The sequence below is a fragment of the Oncorhynchus gorbuscha genome, linkage group LG05, assembly GCF_021184085.1.
Source record: "Oncorhynchus gorbuscha isolate QuinsamMale2020 ecotype Even-year linkage group LG05, OgorEven_v1.0, whole genome shotgun sequence".
NCBI classification, from domain to species: domain Eukaryota; kingdom Metazoa; phylum Chordata; class Actinopteri; order Salmoniformes; family Salmonidae; genus Oncorhynchus; species Oncorhynchus gorbuscha.
Window position 1 is genome coordinate 91,412,152 of NC_060177.1, and position 23,978 is coordinate 91,436,129.

A 23,978-nucleotide genomic window follows, 5' to 3' on the forward strand; every position below is an offset into this window, starting at 1 on the left:
TTTACCTTTATTTAACCAGGCAAGTCAGTTAAGAACAGATTCTTATTTTCAATGACGGCCTAGGAACAGTGGGTTAACTGCCTGTTCAGGGGCAGAACGACAGATTTGTACCTTGTCAGAACTTGCAACCTATTCGGTTACTAGTCCAACGCTCTAACCATTAGGCTACCTGCTGGTTACTAGTCCAACTCTCTAACTACTAGGCTACCTGCTGGTTACTAGTCCAACTCTCTAACCACTAGGATACCTGCCTCTAACCACTAGGCTACCTGCTTCTAACCACTAGGCTACCTGTCTCTAACCACTAGGCTACCTGTCTCTAACCACTAGGCTACCTGCTGGTTACTAGTCCAACTTTCTAACCACTAGGCTACCTGCTGGTTACTAGTCCAACACTCTAACCACTAGGCCACCTGCCTCTAACCACTAGGCTACCTGTCTCTAACCACTAGGCCACCTGTCTCTAACCACTAGGCTACCTGTCTCTAACCACTAGGCTACCTGTCTCTAACCACTAGGCTACCTGTCTCTAACCACTAGGCTACCTGCCTCTAACCACTAGGCTACCTGTCTCTAACCACTAGGCTACCTGTCTCGAACCAATAGGCTACCTGCCGCCCAGGAAGTGGTTTAAATCCAGTTGTGTACCTTCGAAGTCCACGTCGCCCACCAGCCGTAGTTTCCCTGTGGTCCGGTCCTGGACACGGTTAATACCCACATCGATAACCGCTGCCCCCTCCTTCACCATGTCTACTGTGATCAGCCCAGGCACACCTAGAGGACACACACACACAGGAAATGAACACACACACACACACACACAGGAAATGAACACACACACACACACAGGAAATGAACACACACACACACAAACAGGAAATGAACACACACACACACACACAGGAAATGAACACACACACATACACAGGAAATGAACACACACACACAGGAAATGAACACACACACACACACACACACACACACACACACACACACACACACACACACACACACACACAGAAATGAACACACACACACACACACAACACATGTATAGCTAATATTAAACGTTGACACACACACACACACACACACACACACACACACACACACACACACACACACACACACACACACACACACACACACACACACACACACACACACACACACACACACACACACACACACACACACACACACACACAGGTTCTGTGTGGACATGACACTGGCTGGCATGGCAATCACCAGGCATACTTCAGTCGTTTTTATAATGTTCACCTGCAGCAATGTTACAGACAAGGGAGAAGGGAAGGAGAAAGAGTGAGAGAGATGAAGAATGCAACAATCTAAGAAAGAAACCTGTCCAACCAAAAACATAGAGACCCAGAAAACCGGAGTCTACGCCTTCACTGTGGTGAATCACTAAAACAATACAGAAATACACTACGGAAAAAGAAGGAACAGCATGTCAGAAATCAGCTCATTGCAATTGAAGAATCCATAGACTCTAACCACTTCTGGGAAAATTGGAAAACACGAAACAAACAACAACACAAATAATTATCTATCCAAAATGGAGATGTATGGCTAAACCACTTCTCCAATCTTTTTGGCTCTATTACAAAGAACAAACAGCAAAAACATATACATGATATGATTCTTAGAATCTACTATTAAAGACTACCAGAACCCACTCGATTCTCCAATTACCTGGAATGAACTACAGGACAAAAAATATAAACCCTCCAACCCAGAAAGGCCTGTGGTGTTGATGGTATCCTTAATGAAATTATTAAATATACAGACAACAAATTCCAGTTGGCTATATTAAAACTCTTCAACATTATCCTCAGCTCTGGCATCTTCCCCAATATTTTGGAACCAAGAACTGATCACCCCAATCCACAAGAGTGGAGACAAATTTGACCCCAATAACTACCGTGGAATATGTGTCAACAGCAACCTGGGGAAATCCTCTGCATTATCATTAACAGGAGACTCGTACATTTCCTCAGTGAAAACAATGTACTGAGCAAATGTCAAATTGGCTTTTTACCAAATGACTGTACAACAGACCATGTAGTCACCCTGCACACCCTAATTGACAAACAAACAAACCAAAAACAAAGGCAAAGTCTTCTCATGCTTTGTTGATTTCAAAAAAGCCTTCGACTCAATCTGGCATGAGGGTCTGCTATACAAACTGATGGAAAGTGGTGTTGGGGGTAAAACATACGTCATTATAAAATCCATGTACACAAACAACAAGTGTGAGGTTAAAATTAGCAAAAAACACACATTTCTTCCCACAGGGCCGTGGGGTGAGACAGGGATGCAGCTTGAGCCCCACCCTCTTCAACATATATATCAACAAATTGGCGAGGACACTAGAACAGTCTGCAGCACCTGGCCTAGAATCTGAAGTCAAATGTCTACTGTTGCTGATGATCTGGTGCTTCTGTCACCAACCAAGGAGGGCCTACAGCAGCACCTAGATCTTCTGCACAGATTCTGTCAGACCTGGGCCCTGACAGTAAATCTCAGTAAGACCAAAATAATGGTGTTCCAAAAAAGGTCCAGTCGCCAGGACCACAAATACAAATTCCATCTAGACACCGTTGCCCTTGAGCACACAAAAAACTATACCTTGGCCTAAACATCAGCGCCACAGGTAACTTCCACAAAGCTGTGAACGATCTGAGAGACAAGGCAAGAAGGGCATTCTATGCCATCAACAGGAACATCAAATTTGACATACCAATTAGGATCTGGCTAAAAATACTTGAATCAGTTATAGAACCCATTGCCCTTTAAGGTTGTGAGGTCTGGGGTCCGCTCACCAACCAAGAATTCACAAAATGGAACAAACGCCAAATTGAGATTTGCATTCAGAATTCTGCATAAATATCCTCCGTGTACAACGTAAAACACCAAATAATGCCTGCAGAGCAGAATTAGGCCGATACCCACTAATTATAAAAATCCAGAAAAGAGGTGTTAAATTCTAGAGCCCCAGAACAGCAACACAATTAGACCCAACCAAATCATGAGAAAACAAAAAGATATTTACTTGACACATTGGAAAGAATTATATAAAAAAACAGCAAACTAGAATGGTTTTTGGCCCTAAACAGAGAGTACACAGTGGAAGAATACCTGACCACTGTGACTGACCCTAAACAGAGAGTACACAGTGGAAGAATACCTGACCACTGTGACTGACCCTAAACAGAGAGGACACAGTGGAAGAATACCTGACCACTGTGACTGACCCTAAACAGAGAGGACACAGTGGAAGAATACCTGACCACTGTGACTGACCCTAAACAGAGAGGACACAGTGGAAGAATACCTGACCACTGTGACTGACCCTAAACAGAGAGGACACAGTGGCAGAATACCTGACCACTGTGACTGACCCTAAACAGAGAGGACACAGTGGAAGAATACCTGACCACTGTGACTGACCCTAAACAGAGAGGACACAGTGGCAGAATACCTGACCACTGTGACTGACCCTAAACAGAGAGGACACAGTGGCAGAATACCTGACCACTGTGACTGACCCTAAACAGAGAGTACACAGTGGCAGAATACCTGACCACTGTGACTGACCCTAAACAGAGAGTACACAGTGGAAGAATACCTGACCACTGTGACTGACCCAAACTTAAGGAAAGCTTTGACTATGTACAGACTCAGTGAGCATTGCCTTGCTATTGAGAAAGGCCGCCGTAGGCAGACCAGGCTCTCAAGAGAAGACAGGCTATGAGGTGGAAACTGAGCTGCAGTTCCTAACCTCCTGCCAAATGTATAAACATATTAGAGAGACATATTTCCCTCAGATTACACAGATCCACAAAGAATTTGAAAACAAATCCGATCTTGATAAACTCCCATAGCTACTGGGTGAAATTCCACAGTGTGCCATCACAGCAGCAAGATTTGTGACCTGTTGCCACAAGAAAATGTCAACCAGTGAAGAACAAACACCTCTGTAAATACAACACATATTTATGTTTATTTATTTTCCCCTTTGTACTTTAACCATTTGTACATTGTTACAACACTGTATATATATATAATATGACATTTGTAATGTATTTATTGTTTTGAAACTTCTGTATGTGTAATGTTTACTGATTATTTTTATTGTTTATTTCACTTTTGTATTGTATCTACATCACTTGCTTTGGCAATGTTAACACATGTTTCCCAGGCCAATAAAGCCCCTTGAATTGAAAGAAAGAGAGAGGGTGTGTGTGTGGTGTGTGGGTACCTGCAGCTGCGATGACGATGTCGGCCAGACGGGTCAGTTCCTTCAGCTGCTCTCTGGGGGTGCACCTGTGGGCGATGGTTACCGTGGCATCACCTAGGAGGAGGGGAGAGGGTTTAGGATGTCTGTCTGTGTCTGTCTGCCAGTCGGTCTGTCAGTCAGTCTGTGTCAGTCTGTCAGTCTGCCAGTCCGTCTGCCAGTCCGTCTGCCAGTCCGTCTGTGTCTGTCTGCCAGTCAGTCTGTCTGTGTCTGTCTGCCAGTCAGTCTGTCTGTGTCTGTCTGCCAGTCAGTCTGTCTGTCTGTGTCTGTCTGCCAGTCAGTCTGTCTGTGTCTGTCTGCCAGTCAGTCTGTCTGTCTGCCAGTCAGTCAGTCTGTCTGTGTCTGTCTGTGTCTGTCTGCCAGTCAGTCTGTCTGTGTCTGTCTGCCAGTCAGTCTGTCTGTCTGCCAGTCTGTCTGTGTGTCTGTCTGTCAGCCTGTCTGCCAGTCCGTCTGCCAGTCTGTGTCTGCCAGTCCGTCTGCCAGTCCGTCTGCCAGTCCGTCTGCCAGTCTGTGTCTGCCAGTCCGTCTGCCAGTCCGTCTGCCAGTCTGTGTCTGCCAGTCCGTCTGCCAGTCCGTCTGCCAGTCCGTCTGCCAGTCTGTCTGCCTGTCTCTGACATAATAGGATTGATAATATGCCAAATGAATATGTCTATTTGTCAATGGGTTTATATTTCAGTTCAGACTCCATCAAGTTGTTTTTTATAAATAACAAAGAAACCAGACTGTTACCATTATGGACTGGAGTGTCATTAACTCCTTTCTCTGGTGATCTCTAACTCTGTTGTGATGACCGTATATTTCATTGGCTCCAGTAGGCCCAACTTTAGCCTGGACCCAGGCCAGCCAACCTCACCCTGGACCTATCCTAGGTACCTTGACCCAGGCCAGCCAACCTCACCCTGGACCTATCCTAGGTACCTTGACCCAGGCCAGCCAACCTCACCCTGGACCTATCCTAGGTACCTTGACCCAGGCCAGGCATTCCAGAGCAGGGTGGGGTCAACAACGAAGCCAAGTGTGTGTCGTGTGTGGGGGGAATAAATCTTACAAAGGTCAGGAATGAGAGACAAGACCCGGCATGGTAAACGACTAGATTGTTCTGTGTGTGTGTGTGTGTGTGTGTGTGTGTGTGTGTGTGTGTGTGTGTGTGTGTGTGTGTGTGTGTGTGTGTGTGTGTGTGTGTGTGTGTGTGTGTGTGTGTGTGTGTGTGTGTGTGTGTGTGTGTGTGTGTGTGAGAGAGGGAGTGAGAGTGAGAGAGAGGGGGAGTGTGTGAGAGAGGGAGTGTGTTAGAGAGGGAGTGTGTGAGAGAGAGAGAGAGAGAGAGAGAGAGGGAGTGTGTGTGAGAGGGAGAGGGAGTGAGAGTGAGAGAGTGTGTGAGAGAGAGAGTGTGTGAGAGAGAGGGAGTGTGTTAGAGAGGGAGTGTGTGAAAGAGGGAGTGTGTGAGAGAAGGAGTGTGAAAGAGGGAGTGTGTGAGAGAGGGAGTGTGTGAGAGAGGGAGTGTGTGTGTGTGTGAGAGAGAGAGAGAGAGAGAGAGAGAGAGAGAGAGAGAGAGAGAGAGAGAGAGAGAGAGAGAGGAGTGTGTGTGTGAGAGAGAGGGAGTGTGTGAGAGAGAGAGAGAGAGAGAGAGAGAGAGAGAGAGAGAGAGAGAGAGAGAGAGAGAGAGAGGGAGGGGAGTGAGAGAGGGGGAGTGTGAGAGAGAGAGAGAGAGAGAGAGAGAGAGAGAGAGAGAGAGAGAGAGAGAGAGAGAGAGAGAGAGAGAGAGAGAGAGAGAGAGAGAGAGAGAGAGAGAGAGAGAGAGAGAGAGAGAGAGAGAGAGAGAGAGAGAGAGGGAGAGAGAGAGAGGGAGTGTGTGTGCAACTTGGTGAGGAGTCCAAATTAAAGTGAGTTTCTGTCAAAACTAGTAGAAACATGTTCACAGTTGATAGAAATTCCTCACGCGCGTATGTGTGTGTGTGTATGTGTGTATGTGAGAGAGAGTGAAGCTTTCAGTTCAGGGTTGTTTCATTTAACAGCTGTCCTAACACAGTATTGTCTCATCACCAGCATGGTGCACCATTCCACTTCCCTCACCCACTTCTTTCTACGACCATATATGGGACGACAGGTGACCTCCTCTCTCCTCCACCTCTACCCTCCCTCTCTCCTCCACCTCTACCCTCCCTCTCTCCTCCACCTCTACCCTCCCTCTCTCCTCCACCTCTACCCTCCTCTCTCCTCCACCTCTACCCTCCCTCTCTCCTCCACCTCTACCCTCCCTCTCTCCTCCACCTCTACCCTCCCTCTCTCCTCCACCGCTACCCTCCCTCTCTCCTCCACCGCTACCCTCCCTCTCTCCTCCACCTCTACCCTCCCTCTCTCCTCCACCTCTACCCTCCCTCTCTCCTCCACCTCTACCCTCCCTCTCTCCTCCACCTCTACCCTCCCTCTCTCCTCCACCTCTACCCTCCCTCTCTCCTCCACCGCTACCCTCCCTCTCCTCCACCGCTCCCTCCTCCTCTCTCCTCCCTCCTCTCCACCCTCCCTCCCTCTCTCCTCCACCGCTACCCTCCCTCTCTCCTCCACCGCTACCCTCCCTCTCTCCTCCACCGCTACCCTCCCTCTCTCCTCCACCTCTACCCTCCCTCTCTCCTCCACCTCTACCCTCCCTCTCTCCTCCACCTCTACCCTCCCTCTCTCCTCCACCTCTACCCTCCCTCTCTCCTCCACCGCTACCCTCCCTCTCTCCTCCACCTCCCTACCCTCCCTCTCTCCTCCACCTCTACCCTCCCTCTCTCCTCCACCTCTACCCTCCCTCTCTCCTCCACCTCTACCCTCCCTCTCTCCTCCACCTCTACCCTCCCTCTCTCCTCCACCTCTACCCTCCCTCTCTCCTCCACCTCTACCCTCCCTCTCTCCTCCACCTCTACCCTCCTCTCTCCTCCACCTCTACCCTCCTCTCTCCTCCACCTCTACCCTCCCACTCTCCTCCACCTCTACCCTCCCTCTCTCCTCCACCTCTACCCTCCCTCTCTCCTCCACCTCTACCCTCCCTCTCTCCTCCACCTCTACTCTCCCTCTCTCCTCCACCTCTACCCTCCCTCTCTCCTCCACCTCTACCCTCCCTCTCTCCTCCACCTCTACCCTCCCTCTCTCCTCCACCTCTACCCTCCTCTCTCCTCCACCTCTACCCTCCTCTCTCCTCCACCCTCCCTCTCTCCTCCACCTCTACCCTCCCTCTCTCCTCCACCTCTACCCTCCCTCTCTCCTCCACCTCTACCCTCCCTCTCTCCTCCACCTCTACCCTCCCTCTCTCCTCCACCTCTACCCTCCTCTCTCCTCCACCTCTACCCTCCTCCACCTCTACCCTCCTCTCTCCTCCACCTCTACCCTCCCTCTCTCCTCCACCTCTACCCTCCCTCTCTCCTCCACCTCTACCCTCCCTCTCTCCTCCACCTCTACCCTCCCTCTCTCCTCCACCTCTACCCTCCCTCTCTCCTCCACCTCTACCCTCCCTCTCTCCTCCACCTCTACCCTCCCTCTCTCCTCCACCTCTACCCTCCCTCTCTCCTCCACCGCTACCCTCCCTCTCCACCTCTCTCCTCCACCTCTACCCTCCCTCTCTCCTCCACCTCTACCCTCCCTCTCTCCTCCACCGCTACCCTCCCTCTCCACCTCTCTCCTCCACTTCTACCCTCCCTCTCCACCTCTCTCCTCCACTTCTACCCTCCCCTCCCTCTCTCTCCACCTCTACCCTCCCCCCTCTCTCCTCCACCTCTACCCTCCCTCTTCCTCCACCTCTACCCTCCCTCTCTCCTCCACCTCTACCCTCCCTCTCTCCTCCACCGCTACCCTCCCTCTCCACCTCTCTCCTCCACTTCTACCCTCCCTCTCCTCCACTTCTACCCTCCCCTCCCTCTCTCCTCCACCTCTACCCTCCCCTCCCTCTCTTCTCCACCTCTACCCTCCACTTCTACCCTCCCCTCCCTCTCTCCTCCACTTCTACCCTCCCCTCCCTCTCTCCTCCACCTCTACCCTCCCTCTCCACCTCTCTCCTCCACTTCTACCCTCCCCTCCCTCCCCTCCCTCCCTCTCTCCTCCACCTCTCTCCTCCACTTCTACCCTCCCTCTCCACCTCTCTCCTCCACTTCTACCCTCCCTCTCCACCTCTCTCCTCCACCTCTACCCTCCCTCTCCACCTCTCTCCTCCACCTCTACCCTCCCTCTCCACCTCTCCCTCCACCTCTACCCTCCCTCTCCACCTCTACCCTCCCTCTCCACCTCTCCCTCCCTCTCCACCCTCCCTCACCACCTCTCTCCTCCACTTCTACCCTCCCTCTCCACCTCTCTCCTCCACTTCTACCCTCCCTCACCACCTCTCTCCTCCACTTCCACCCTCCCCTCCCTCTCTCCCCTCTCTCCTCCACGCTCCCCCTCTCTCCTCCACCCTCCCTCTCTCCTCCACCCTCCCTCTCTCCTCCACCCTCCCTCTCTCCTCCACCCTCCCTTCTCTCCTTCACGCTCCCCCTCTCTCCTCCACGCTCCCCCTCTCTCCTCCACCCTCCCTCTCTCTCCTCCACCCTCCCTCTCTCTCCCCCTCTCTCTCCTCTTCCCTCCTCCCTCTCCTCTCCCCTCCCTCTCTCCTCCACCCTCTCTCTCCCCTCTCCTCCACCCTCCCCTCTCTCCTCCACCCTCCCCTCTCCTCCACCCTCCCTCTCTCCTCCACCCTCCTCTCCTCCACCCTCCCTCCCTCTCTCCCTCCACCCTCCCCTCTCTCTCCTCCACCCTCCCCCTCTCTCCTCCACCCTCCCTCTCTCTCCTCCACGCTCCCTCTCTCTCGCTCCCCTCCCTCTCTCCCCTCCACCCCCTCTCTCCTCCACCCTCCCCTCTCTCTCGTCCACCCTCCCCTCTCTCTCCTCCCCCTCCATCCCCCTCTCCTCCACCCTCCCTTCCCTCTCTCCTCTCCCCTCCCTCTCTCCTCCAACCTCTCCCCTCTCTCCTCCCTCTCCACCTCCACCCCTCTCTCTCCCCTCACCTCCACCCTCTCTCTCCACCCTCCCTCTCCACCCCCTCTCTCCCTCCACCCTCCCCTCCCTCTCTCCTCTTTCTCCTCCACCCACCCCTCTCCTCCACCCTCCCCTCCCTCTTTCTCCTCCACCCACCCCCTCTCCTCCACCCTCCCCTCCCTCTCTCCTCTTTCTCCTCCACCCACCCCCTCTCCTCCACCCTCCCCTCCCTCTCTCTTTCTCCTCCACCCACCCCTCTCCTCCACCTCTACCCTCCCTCTCTCCTCCACCTCTACCCTCCCTCTCTCCTCCACCGCTACCCTCCCTCTCCACCTCTCTCCTCCACTTCTACCCTCCCTCTCCTCCACTTCTACCCTCCCCTCCCTCTCTCCTCCACCTCTACCCTCCCCTCCCTCTCTTCTCCACCTCTACCCTCCACTTCTACCCTCCCCTCCCTCTCTCCTCCACTCTACCCTCCCCTCCCTCTCTCCTCCACCTCTACCCTCCCTCTCCACCTCTCTCCTCCACTTCTACCCTCCCCTCCCCTCCCCTCCCCTCCCTCTCTCCTCCACCTCTCTCCTCCACTTCTACCCTCCCTCTCCACCTCTCTCCTCCACTTCTACCCTCCCCTCTCCACCTCTCTCCTCCACCTCTACCCTCCCTCTCCACCTCTCTCCTCCACCTCTACCCTCCCTCTCCACCTCTCTCCTCCACCTCTACCCTCCCTCTCCACCTCTACCCTCCCTCTCCACCTCTCCTCCCTCTCCACCCTCCCTCACCACCTCTCTCCTCCACTTCTACCCTCCCTCTCCACCTCTCTCCTCCACTTCTACCCTCCCTCACCACCTCTCTCCTCCACTTCCACCCTCCCCTCCCTCTCTCCCCTCTCTCCTCCACGCTCCCCTCTCTCTCCTCCACCCTCCCTCTCTCCTCCACCCTCCCTCTCTCCTCCACCCTCCCTCTCTCCTCCACCCTCCCTTCTCTCCTTCACGCTCCCCCTCTCTCCTCCACGCTCCCCCTCTCTCCTCCACCCTCCCTCTCTCTCCTCCACCCTCCCTCTCTCTCCCCCTCTCTCTCCTCTTCCCTCCCTCTCTCCTCTCCCCTCCCTCTCTCCTCCACCCTCTCTCTCCCCTCTCCTCCACCCTCCCCTCTCCCTCCACCCTCCCCTCTCCTCCACCCTCCCTCTCTCCTCCACCCTCCTCTCCTCCACCCTCCCTCCCTCTCTCCTCCACCCTCCCCTCTCTCTCCTCCACCCTCCCCTCTCTCTCCTCCACCCTCCCCTCTCTCTCTCCACGCTCCCTCTCTCTCGCTCCCCTCCCTCTCTCCCCTCCACCCCCTCTCTCCTCCACCCTCCCCTCTCTCTCGTCCACCCTCCCCTCTCTCTCCTCCCCCTCCATCCCCCTCTCCTCCACCCTCCCTTCCCTCTCTCCTCTCCCCTCCCTCTCTCCTCCAACCTCTCCCCTCTCTCCTCCCTCTCCACCTCCACCCCCTCTCTCTCCCCTCACCTCCACCCTCTCTCTCCACCCTCCCTCTCCACCCCCTCTCTCTCCTCCACCCTCCCCTCCCTCTCTCCTCTTTCTCCTCCCACCCACCCCCTCTCCTCCACCCTCCCCTCCCTCTTTCTCCTCCACCCACCCCCTCTCCTCCACCCTCCCCTCCCTCTCTCCTCTTTCTCCTCCACCCACCCCCTCTCCTCCACCCTCCCCTCCCTCTCTCTTTCTCCTCCACCCACCCCCTCTCCTCCACCCTCCCCTCCCTCTCTCCTCTTTTTCCTCCACCCACCCCCTCTCCTCCACCCTCCCTCCCTCTCTCCTCTTTCTCCTCCACCCACCCCCTCTCCTCCACCCTCCCCTCCCTCTCTCCTCTTTCTCCTCCACCCACCCCTCTCCTCCACCCTCCCCTCCCTCTCTCCTCTTTCTCCTCCACCCTCCCCCTCTCCTCCACCCTCCCCTCCCTCTCTCCTTTCTCCTCCACCCTCCCTCTCCACCTCTCTCTCCCCTCGCACCTCCACCCCCTCTCTCTCCCCTCGCACCTCCACCATCTCTCTCTCTCACACTCCTCCACTTCCTCTCTTCCAAGAATGTGTACCTGCATTGCAATAGTTCATGTTGGAACAATAGGTGCAGACATATTTATTTTATTAATTTATTCTATTCATAATTTCCTTCACTTGAAGCCCTTTTGTAATAAACAGCTTCATAATGGGGAAAACCGTGGTGGTGCAACATCAATGTACGTACGCAAACACTCCCAGGCGGGGTACAGTAAATATACCGTTCCATGCAAATGACCCGTATTACAGTCTCACACACACACACACACACACACACACACACACACACACACACACACACACACACACACACACACACACACACACACACACACACACACACACACACACACACACACACACACACACACACACACACAGTGTCGTACCTCCAGGGCGTTGGTGGTTGCGGTCTGTGTGAAGCAACATAGCGATTGGCAAGCCTACATTCTTAGAGCGTCCGGCCACCAGCACGTTCTTCCCCACTGTCTCGATACCTGCACACACACAGACATGTCAATCACCTCCATACCTGCACACACACAGACATGTCAATCACCTCCATACCTACACACACACAGACATGTCAATCACCTCCATACCTGCACACACACAGACATGTCAATCACCTCCATACCTGCACACACACAGACATGTCAATCACCTCCATACCTGCACACACACAGACATGTCAATCACCTCCATACCTGCACACACACAGACATGTCAATCACCTCCATACCTGCACACACACAGACATGTCAATCACCTCCATACCTGCACACACACAGACATGTCAATCACCTCCATACCTGCACACACACAGACATGTCAATCACCTCCATACCTGCACACACACAGACATGTCAATCACCTCCATACCTGCACACACACAGACATGTCAATCACCTCCATACCTGCACACACACAGACATGTCAATCACCTCCATACCTGCACACACACAGACATGTCAATCATCTCCATACCTGCACACACACAGACATGTCAATCACCTCCATACCTGCACACACACAGACATGTCAATCACCTCCATACCTACACACACACACAGACATGTCAATCACCTCCATACCTGCACACACACACAGACATGTCAATCACCTCCATACCTACACACACACACAGACATGTCAATCACCTCCATACCTACACACACACACAGACATGTCAATCACCTCCATACCTGCACACACACAGACATGTCAATCACCTCCATACCTGCACACACACAGACATGTCAATCACCTCCATACCTGCACACACACAGACATGTCAATCACCTCCATACCTACACACACACAGACATGTCAATCACCTCCATACCTACACACACACACAGACATGTCAATCACCTCCATACCTACACACACACACAGACATGTCAATCACCTCCATACCTGCACACACACAGACATGTCAATCACCGGCTTCCCCTTCCAAGTCTCTAGACACAAAGTTCAGTTCAAGTGAGTATCCTATTTAAATTCATACACTTTTAAATTCTTACACTTTTATTTTCTAATTCAATCCCTAACTGGCTTCAAAAACAGGGCTAGCAAAGTATTTTTCTATCATTTTTATAGTGAATAAAAACATTAACATTTAGCATTTTGCTAAACCCTTAATAAGATCTGCTAAATATGTGTAAGTGACCAATAAAATGTGATTTAGATTTACTAGACAGTTCAGGTGTAGTAAAAGGTGATGATTGCCACCTAGTGGATACACCAGGGTATGACAGCTGGGCAGACAGTCCTTTGGGAGTCGACACCATGACTTTCACAGCAACCCTCTTCTTCAGTTTGGATGAGTTGTTTAAAGGGTTACTGGGTATCTGCTAGTACAGGCCTGGGCAACTCCAGTCCTCGGGGGCCTGATTGGAGTCAGGTGTGTTAGCTGGGCCTGGGGTATAAGTGTGACACCAATAATCAACTTTTTATTTCTTTTTATTTAACTAGGCAAGTCAGTTAAGGAAAAAAAAATCTTAACTAAATTCTTAATTCACCTAATCATGATCTTCAGTTTAGATTGCAATCCCCCCCCCCCCGAGGAATGAAAATCACCCAGGCCTGTGCCAGCAGATACCCATAGACTTCCAGTCATAGAGCCACTAGTTCACCTTCCTCCTTCTTCTTCTTCAGTTTTACCAAAGTATCCCTTTAATAGAGCCACTAGTTCACCTTCCTCCTTCTTCTTCTTCAGTTTTACCAAAGTATCCCTTTAATAGAGCCACTAGTTCACCTTCCTCCTTCTTCTTCAGTTTTACCAAAGTATCCCTTTAATAGAGCCACTAGTTCACCTTCCTCCTTCTTCTTCTTCAGTTTTACAAAATGGGCTTTATCCTTCTTCACATTCACACTTCTTCACAAGTTAATAAACTATATTACAGAGGGAACATAGTAACCTGATGATCTCCCATACAACAGCAGCAGAGTGGATGTGTGTGTGTGTGTGTGTGTGTGTGTGTGTGTGTGTGTGTGTGTGTGTGTGTGTGTGTGTGTGTGTGTGTGTGTGTGTGTGTGTGTGTGTGTGTGTGTGTGTGTGTGTGTGTGTGTGTGTGTGTGTGTGTGTGCGTGTGTGTGTGATTGTGTGTGTGTATGTACCTGTTCTCCTGATGATCTCCCATACAGCAGCAGCAGAGTGGATATGTGTGTGTGTGTGTGTGTGTGTGTGTGTGTGTGTGTGTGTGTGTGTGTGTGTGTGTGTGTGTGTGTGTGTGTGTGTGTGTGTGTGTGTGTGTGTGTGTGAGTGAGTGAGTGAGTGAGTGAGTGAGTGAGTGAGTGAGTGAGTGAGTGAGTGAGTGAGTGAGTGAGTGAGTGAGTGAGTGAGTGAGTGAGTGAGTGAGTGAGTGAGTGAGTGAGTTGTGTGTGTGTGTATGTGTGTATGTGTGTATGTGTATGTGTGTGTATGTGTGTGTATGTGTGTGTGTGTATGTGTGTGTGTGAGTGTGTGTGTATATGTGTGTGTGTGTGTGTGTGTGTGTGTGTGTGTGTGTGTACCTGTTCTCCTGATAATCTCCCACACAGCAGCAGGTGTAGCAGGCACCATAGACGTCTGGCCCAGACACAGCTTCCCTATGTTGACGATGTGGAATCCATCCACGTCCTTCTCTGGAGCTATGGCGTTACACACAGCACGCTCCTTGATGTGCCCTAATCATGACAGGAAAAGATGACCTCTCGTATAGCGGTCGGAGTGTAGGTGTGTCTGTGCACAGTGTGAGTGTGTGTTACCTGGTAGAGGTAGTTGTACCAGCAGACCTGAGACCTTCCAGTCTCTGTTCATCTTGTCTATCAGCTCCAGTAGTTCATCCTGAGAGACAGAGGTAGGTTTCACCACAGTGTCACTAGAGATACCTGGAGAGAGAAACACACGTCACAGTCAAAAAGTAGAGCAATTAAAATAATAATAAATAATTACAATAATAATAATTAATAATAGATAAATAATAATAAATCATATATAATAATTATTATTTATAATAAAAAGAATAATAAAAAATAAAAATAATAATCATTAATAATATGAATAAATAAATAAAATATAGAAAATAATAATAATAAAATAATAAAAACTTTAAAAAAAAATAATAATAATACTAATAAATAATAATAATAGATTATAAAAAAGGACAATTAGGAACCTATAAAGAAACGTCTCTGTTGGAAAAAAAACATTTACATTATTGCTGCGTTCATGTGCAAGTCGGAACGAGGAAACTCTGAAATTTCACACTTGTTAACTGGTTGAACTGGTAAAGACAGTAGGTATCAGTAAGTATCAGTGAACTGATAAAGGCAGTAGGTATCAGTAGGTATCAGTGAACTGGTAAAGGCAGTAGGTATCAGTGAACTGATAAAGGCAGTAGGTATCAGTAGGTATCAGTGAACTGGTAAAGGCAGTAGGTATCAGTGAACTGATAAAGGCAGTAGGTATCAGTGAACTGGTAAAGGCAGTAGGTATCGGTGAACTGGTAAAGGCAGTAGGTATCAGTGAACTGGTAAAGGCAGTAGGTATCAGTAGGTATCAGTGAACTGGTAAAGGCAGTAGGTATCAGTGAACTGATAAAGGCAGTAGGTATCAGTAGGTATCAGTGAACTGGTAAAGGCAGTAGGTATCAGTGGACTGGTAAAGGCAGTAGGTATCAGTAGGTATCAGTGAACTGATAAAGGCAGTAGGTATCAGTATGTATCAGTGAACTGGTAAAGGCAGTAGGTATCAGTGAACTGGTAAAGGCAGTAGGTATCAGTGAACTAGTAAAGGCAGTAGGTATCAGTAAGTATCAGTGAACTGATAAAGGCAGTAGGTATCAGTAGGTATCAGTGAAATGATAAAGGCAGTAGGTATCAGTAGGTATCAGTGAAATGATAAAGGCAGTAGGTATCAGTGAAATGATAAAGGCAGTAGGTATCAGTGAACTAGTAAAGGCAGTAGGTATCAGTAAGTATCAGTGAACTGATAAAGGCAGTAGGTATCAGTAGGTATCAGTGGACTGGTAAAGGCAGTAGGTATCAGTAGGTATCAGTGAACTGATAAAGGCAGTAGGTATCAGTATGTATCAGTGAACTGGTAAAGGCAGTAGGTATCAGTGAACTGATGAAGGCAGTAGGTATCAGTGAAATGATAAAGGCAGTAGGTATCAGTGAACTGATGAAGGCAGTAGGTATCAGTGAACTGATAAAGGCAGTAGGTATCAGTAGGTATCAGTGAACTGGTAAAGGTAGTAGGTATCAGTGAACTAGTAAAGGCAGTAGGTATCAGTGAACTGGTAAAGGCAGTAGGTATCCGTGAACTGGTAAAGGCAGTAGGTATCCGTGAACTGGTAAAGGCAGTAGGTATCCATGAACTGGTAAAGGCAGTAGGTATCAGTGAACTGGTAAAGGCAGTAGGTATCAGTAAGTATCAGTGAACTGATAAAGGCAGTAGGTATCAGTGAACTGGTAAAGGCAGTAGGTATCAGTGAACTGGTAAAGGCAGTAGGTATCAGTAGGTATCAGTGAACTGATAAAGGCAGTAGGTATCAGTATTTATCAGTGAACTGGTAAAGGCAGTAGGTATCAGTGAACTGATAAAGGCAGTAGGTATCAGTAGGTATCAGTAAACTGATAAAGGCAGTAGGTATCAGTGAACTGATAAAGGCAGTAGGTATCAGTGAACTGGTAAAGGCAGTAGGTATCAGTGAACTGATAAAGGCAGTAGGTATCAGTAGGTATCAGTGAACTGATAAAGGCAGTAGGTATCAGTGAACTGATAAAGGCAGTAGGTATCAGTAGGTATCAGTGAACTGATAAAGGCAGTAGGTATCAGTGAACTGGTAAAGGCAGTAGGTATCAGTGAACTGGTAAAGGCAGTAGGTATCAGTGAACTGGTAAAGGCAGTAGGTATCAGTGAACTGGTAAAGGCAGTAGGTATCAGTGAACTGATAAAGGCAGTAGGTATCCGTGAACTGATAAAGGCAGTAGGTATCAGTGAACTGATAAAGGCAGTAGGTATCAGTGAACTGATAAAGGCAGTAGGTATCAGTGAACTGATAAAGGCAGTAGGTATCAGTAGGTATCAGTAGGTATCAGTGAACTGATAAAGGCAGTAGGTATCAGTGAACTGGTAAAGGCAGTAGGTATCAGTAGGTATCAGTAGGTATCAGTGAACTGATAAAGGCAGTAGGTATCAGTGAACTGGTAAAGGCAGTAGGTATCAGTGAACTGATAAAGGCAGTAGGTATCAGTGAACTGGTAAAGGCAGTAGGTCAGAGAACTGGTAAAGGCAGTAGGTATCAGTGAACTGATAAAGGCAGTAGGTATCAGTGAACTGGTAAAGGCAGTAGGTATCAGTAGGTATCAGTGAACTGGTAAAGGCAGTAGGTATCAGTGAACTGGTAAAGGCAGTAGGTATCAGTGAACTGGTAAAGGCAGTAGGTATCAGTGAACTGGTAAAGGCAGTAGGTATCAGTAGGTATCAGTGAACTGATAAAGGCAGTAGGTATCAGTGAACTGGTAAAGGCAGTAGGTCAGAGAACTGGTAAAGGCAGTAGGTATCAGTGAACTGATAAAGGCAGTAGGTATCAGTGAACTGGTAAAGGCAGTAGGTACCAGTGAACTGGTAAAGGCAGTAGGTATCAGTAGGTATCAGTGAACTGATAAAGGCAGTAGGTATCAGTGAACTGGTAAAGGCAGTAGGTCAGAGAACTGGTAAAGGCAGTAGGTATCAGTGAACTGATAAAGGCAGTAGGTATCAGTAGGTATCAGTGAACTGGTAAAGGCAGTAGGTATCAGTGAACTGGTAAAGGCAGTAGGTATCAGTGAACTGGTAAAGGCAGTAGGTATCAGTGAACTGGTAAAGGCAGTAGGTATCAATGAACTGATAAAGGCAGTAGGTATCAGTAAGTATCAGTGAACTGATACAAGCCGTAGGTATCAGTGAACTAGTAAAGGCAGTAGGTATCAGTGAACTGATAAAGGCAGTAGGTATCAGTGAACTGGTAAAGGCAGTAGGTATCGGTGAACTGGTAAAGGCAGTAGGTATCAGTAGGTATCAGTGAACTGGTAAAGGCAGTAGGTATCAGTGAACTGGTAAAGGCAGTAGGTATCAGTAGGTATCAGTGAACTGGTAAAGGCAGTAGGTATCAGTAGGTATCAGTGAACTGGTAAAGGCAGTAGGTATCAGTGAACAGATACAGGCAGTAGGTATCAGTAAGTATCAGTGAACTGGTAAAGGCAGTAGGTATCAGTGAACTGATAAAGGCAGTAGGTATCAGTAGGTATCAGTGAACTGGTAAAGGCAGTAGGTATCAGTGAACTGGTAAAGGCAGTAGGTATCAGTGAACTGATAAAGGCAGTAGGTATCAGTGAACTGGTAAAGGCAGTAGGTATCAGTAGGTATCAGTGAACTGGTAAAGGCAGTAGGTGTCAGTGAACTGATAAAGGCAGTAGGTATCAGTGAACTGGTAAAGGCAGTAGGTATCAGTAGGTATCAGTGAACTGATAAAGGCAGTAGGTATCAGTGAACTGATAAAGGCAGTAGGTATCAGTAGGTATCAGTGAACTGATAAAGGCAGTAGGTATCAGTGAACTGATAAAGGCAGTAGGTATCAGTGAACTGATAAAGGCAGTAGGTATCAGTGAACTGATAAAGGCAGTAGGTATCAGTGAACTGGTAAAGGCAGTAGGTATCAGTGAACTGATAAAGGCAGTAGGTATCAGTAGGTATCAGTGAACTGATAAAGGCAGTAGGTATCAGTGAACTGATAAAGGCAGTAGGTATCAGTGAACTGGTAAAGGCAGTAGGTATCAGTGAACTGGTAAAGGCAGTAGGTTTCAGTGAACTGATAAAGGCAGTAGGTATCAGTGAACTGATAAAGGCAGTAGGTATCAGTGAACTGGTAAAGGCAGTAGGTATCAGTGAACAGTGAATGTTACCATGCTGATGTTCCCACACTGATGTCCCCATATGTATTATTAGGTCATATAAAAAAAGATTACTGAAACATTAGAAAGGTAGGACACCCATGGCTTTACACTTAGCAATAATGTCACTAAGGGCACCATGTCAACAAGGACACCATGTCACTAAGGGCACCATGTCACCAAGGACAACATGTCACCAAGGACACCATGTCACCAAGGACAACATGTCACCAAGGACGCCAAGGACACCATGTCACCAAGGACACCATGTCACCAAGGGCACCATGTCACCAAGGACACCATGTCACCAAGGACACCATGTCACCAAGGACAACATGTCACCAAGGACACCATGTCACCAAGGACGCCAAGGACACCATGTCACCAAGGGCACCATGTCACCAAGGACACCATGTCACCAAGGACACCATGTCACCAAGGACACCATGTCACCAAGGGCACCATTCACATGGTGTGAAAGTATAGTATAGAAACTATAGTGAAAGGCCCTGCTGAGTTCCTAGAGTGGAAGGCCCTGCTGAGTTCCTATAGTGAAAGGCCCTGCTATAGTGAAAGGCCCTGCTGAGTTCCTCTAGTGGAAGGCCCTGCTGAGTTCCTATAGCGGAAGGCCCTGCTGAGTTCCTATAGTGAAAGGCCCTGCTGAATTCCTATAGGGAAAGGCCCTGCTGGGTTCCTATAGTGAAAGGCCCTGCTATAGTGAAAGGCCCTGCTGAGTTCCTATAGCGGAAGGCCCTGCTGAGTTCCTATAGGGAAAGGCCCTGCTGAGTTCCTATAGCGGAAGGCCCTGCTGAGTTCCTATAGCGGAAGGCCCTGCTCAGTTCCTATAGTGAAAGGCCCTGCTGAGTTCCTATAGCGGAAGACCCTGCTGAGTTCCTATAGTGAAAGGTCCTGCTGAGTTCCTATAGCGGAAGGCCCTGCTGAGTTCCTATAGTGAAAGGCCCTGCTGAGTTCCTATAGCGGAAGGCCCTGCTGAGTTCCTATAGCGGAAGGCCCTGCTGAGTTCCTATAGGGAAAGGTCCTGCTGAGTTCCTATAGCGAAAGGTCCTGCTGAGTTCCTATAGCGAAAGGTCCTGCTGAGTTCCTATAGCGAAAGGTCCTGCTGAGTTCCTATAGGGAAAGGCCCTGCTGAGTTCCTATAGCGGAAGGCCCTGCTGAGTTCCTATAGTGAACTAACTTAGTTGTCTGAAACTGAAATTCAGTTTTTAATCGTTCACACCAGTTTAAAACAATATTTAACATTTACTGAAGCTCATCTTCAGTTTCAGATATCAATACAATTCCATCGGCATACAAAAAAACAGACACTCGTTCATTGTTTAGACGGACAGCTTTTCCTAGAGCTTTGTGTGTGTGTGTGTGTGTGTGTGTGTGTGTGTGTGTGTGTGTGTGTGTGTGTGTGTGTGTGTGTGTGTGTATACCCTTCCTACCCAGTATACTAGCAGCTCTGGTCTTGTTCCTGACGTAGGTGCGACTAGCCGGGTCGTCCCCAACCAACACCACACCCAGGTGGGGTCTCATGTTGCCGCCGGTGACCAGCTCCTCCACCTCCCTCTGAATCTCTCTGTGAATCTGACGTGCCATCTCTGTCCCTGACACCACCACTGCAGCATTCCTACACACACACACACACACACACACACACACACACACACACACACACACACACACACACACACACACACACACACACACACACACACACACACACACACACACACACGTTTTGTAGGCTGGCTGAATATTACACCATTACATGAGATGACTAGAATGCTGCAGGGACAAGGTGGCTTTGAGGTGTGGAGCTATTATAAACTTGCTATAATTAAATCCCATCTATTTGCTGTCTGATATGATAAAAAGCACTCTCCGTATCATTTGAGAAGTGTAAGGGTTTCAAAAACTGGACTAGTCTTAAGTGACCGTGGATAAAAACAACATAGTGTGTCATCTCAAATTGATCTGACAGGTGCTCGTGACAGGAGTTATCTTTGGCACCTAATGCGCATTGTCAGGCCTATTGCAACCTTGTTGAACTGAGCCGGGATAACTAACTAGCTATCTAGCTCAACCTCATAGCCTCCCCTCAAGAGAGATAATGCAGAAATCAATGCAATGCAAGTTCGACGCGTTTGTTAACAGTAACTAGCTATCATCTTATCTGTCCACCGTTATTTTTCCGCCAGCTAGCCAGCACGTGCCCTTGCTACAGTACACTGCACGATGCAGCTAGCTGTCAATCTCACCGACCGGCAGGTGACGAACAGGTCACCCCTTCACCGGTATCAGCTAGCAGCAGGTATGGAGCATCCCTCCTCTCTGTCTCCCTCACATGTTTCTGGCTTCTTACCTGGTGACTGACGCATGGAGATGTCTTCTCTGGCTCTCGCACTTTCTGTGCATCCGTAGTTTGGCTCGGTAGTGGTGGAAGGACAGACTGTTACAAATCCTGTAGGAGGAGCGTAGCGGGGAGATAGAGGCCGCCATGTTGCCCGCCCCGCCGCTGTGTGTGTGTGTGTGACTGTGGATAGGGGGTAGCCCAACGGCCTGCAGATGGCGATATTTGGTATTGATAGTTTCATTGTACCGTCCAATTGCATTGTACGCAGCGGGCAATACACTTGTATCCCCGTGAACCGGTTCACACCTAAAACATTATCCATTCACGCTACAAATGCGTAATGTTCCCCTTAACAATATTTAATGGCGAGAAGGCAGGGGGGGGGGGGCGTGTAAAATATGCATACTTTCTTTATTAAATGTGTTTTTAACCATTCTACTGGCTAATGCTACTTCCTAATGTTGCGTTGTGCATTCAGCCAGCCTCGATCAAACCTACATCATCCTTGCGTTTTGGTAGACCAGAAATACATTCACGCTGCGTTTGCCTTTCAGCATTGGCAGATGCAGATGCAGTGGGTTCTGTGTGGTGCACATGTTGAATAAATCCAATTTATCCATCAAAGTGTATACGAATGCCTCACGTCAACCAGATGCATCGAACTCTTCGCTTTCAGGTGGAAGTCATTCATTGACAATGGAGCAGTTCTGTGCCTTGCACGTGTTCAATATGTTCAACCCTTCGGTTGCTTTACCATGCGGTGGTACACGCAGAAGTGCGCACACTGCAACTAGCTAGCTTTGAGCTAGTTGGAAAGCGAAGCACGTGTGCCATGTACAGAAATGCGGACTAGACATCCGGTAAAACAAAACTCCTATGCATCTGGTGGACATCTGGCATTAGATGGCTTGACTGGTGACTGTTGAACTTTTTTTTTTTTGCACACATATCTAGATGATGCTGCATAGTGTAACGGACCCTGGGTTTATAAGTGCGCTATGACTGTGCTTTTATGGCACAGGACTTCGGGCTAGAAGTTCGATGGTTCGACACCGACCTGCTCCTTGCCTGTTTCTTTTTCTGTGTGTAATAAAGTAGTAATGTCCAGAAAATTCAGTCCACCATTCTCATAAGTGTTCATTACAACAGTTTTACCCTAACGTAATGGGTACGGTTTCTCCACAGAGAGTTGAAAAGCATCTGGTCTATCTCCTTACTAATTTTACTGTCAAGATCTAAAGATAGTCTGTATGTTAGTCTAGAGATACCTTCAGCCTTGGTTATTAGGACTCTACCTTTTAAAGATAAGTCCCTCTGTAGCCATTGATTTAGCTTCTTCCTGGTATTTTTAATAAGAGGATTCAAATGTAGTAAGCCTCTAGACTTCTGATCCTTTGTAATGGTTATGCCTAAATATGTAAGTTCTTATTTTACTGGAATAATGTCATTGTAACTGATCACAAGGCAAATAAAGTGACCAAAGATGTCACATCCGAGTGTGGAATATTACCACCAAAGATATTGTTCATTGTCGTGACACCAGCGGAGCGTTCAGATCCATGGGCCAAATCTGTTTGAAATTGTTTAGCAAATAAAAATAAGGCCTTGCGCTTCACACTGTTTCGTAACCCCCCTAGCATTAAGAGAAACTATAGACAAAGACAAAACAACAAAGATTATAAAAGTATAAACTGTAGTAGGAAGAGTCAAAGACGTAGGAGCAGTGAACGTAAACGATAAGGAACCGAGATCTGCACCATTCAAGTCCATTTAAAGTGAAAATAGCTTATTCCATAAACTGAGCTAGACGTTATCCGGCTTTGAAATTCAACTCAACTGAAAATGATGTTCAAGACCAAACCAAGGGTTCTTGTAGTAAGAGAGACTAAAAACCCTCTTTAGTGGAGTCAGGAACGGAGCTCGGTAAAAAAAAGCGTGGCCGGAAAAGTCTTAAATCTTGCAACCTCTCCGTGCCTGTTTCATTACAATACCATTTTGCACAATGACGCTATTAGGCGTGTTCAATGCACAAACAGACAGCTCCAACCTGAACGTGATATGCAACATCTGGGACTAGCATTATACTTGGCATTTGCCACTTTAGCATGGTGTTGGAAAATGGTGTTTCATAAAGAAAGTATGCATATTCCCCACGTAAAAATAATAATAACTTGTTACAGGAGGAAATTGAGGCCTTACAGCCTGAATGGAGATTGTTTATGCACAACCGGTCCACTGAGAATACGATTGTATTGCCAACTGCATACAATGCATTTATAAGGTAACATATAATGTATGCTTGCTCTAGCAACGGGATCCAGAAGCTCCATACAGAGGGTGTGATGCAATTGCGGAGGCCAAATCGAGCTCTGTACCACCTCACCGTGCGCCTCCTAAATTTTGTAACAATGTGAGGGCTCTGTGTAGCTCCACATTGACATGATTGGTTGACAGTAGGTGGGGGCGGGAGTTACAAACTCACTTCCTAGACAATTTCCAACACAACAGCTCTGCTACAAGAAGTATAAATCCTCTGACTTCTGCGGAGGCCGTTGGATTGACCATGCAGAGCCTCTACGCCTTGATCACACTGACAGTGTCATTGCGCAAAATGGTACGCACCGTCATCTGGACGGAGGTGCGCAATAAAAGTTCAACATTCACCTTCTTGCTACCATTTCTGTCAAGCCGTCTCCGCAGACAGTTTGATGCACATGTTGGATGAATCCAATGTACGCACCACACTGAACGCATTGCAACTGCAACGCAATGCTGAAAGGTTTAACGCAGCGTTCCATTGGAAATTCATGTATTTCTGGTGTACCAAAATACGGTTGGTGT

General features: G+C 48.7%; 1 protein-coding gene across 1 annotated transcript in view; it reads right to left on the reverse strand.

Moving 5' to 3' along the window:
• Positions 1–23,021, reverse strand: part of LOC124035323 (probable bifunctional methylenetetrahydrofolate dehydrogenase/cyclohydrolase 2) — a 23,725-nt gene extending 704 nt beyond the window's left edge. The window contains exons 1-7 of the mRNA XM_046348792.1: positions 21,147–23,021; positions 20,227–20,411; positions 14,609–14,731; positions 14,375–14,527; positions 11,743–11,850; positions 4,283–4,375; positions 649–774 (exon numbers count right to left, since the gene is read on the reverse strand). Of these exons, the coding sequence (XP_046204748.1) occupies positions 649–774; positions 4,283–4,375; positions 11,743–11,850; positions 14,375–14,527; positions 14,609–14,731; positions 20,227–20,411; positions 21,147–21,283 (925 nt within the window). The 5' untranslated portion in view covers positions 21,284–23,021. The remainder of the gene's footprint in view (positions 1–648; positions 775–4,282; positions 4,376–11,742; positions 11,851–14,374; positions 14,528–14,608; positions 14,732–20,226; positions 20,412–21,146) is intronic.
• Positions 23,022–23,978: the final 957 nt, after the last annotated feature.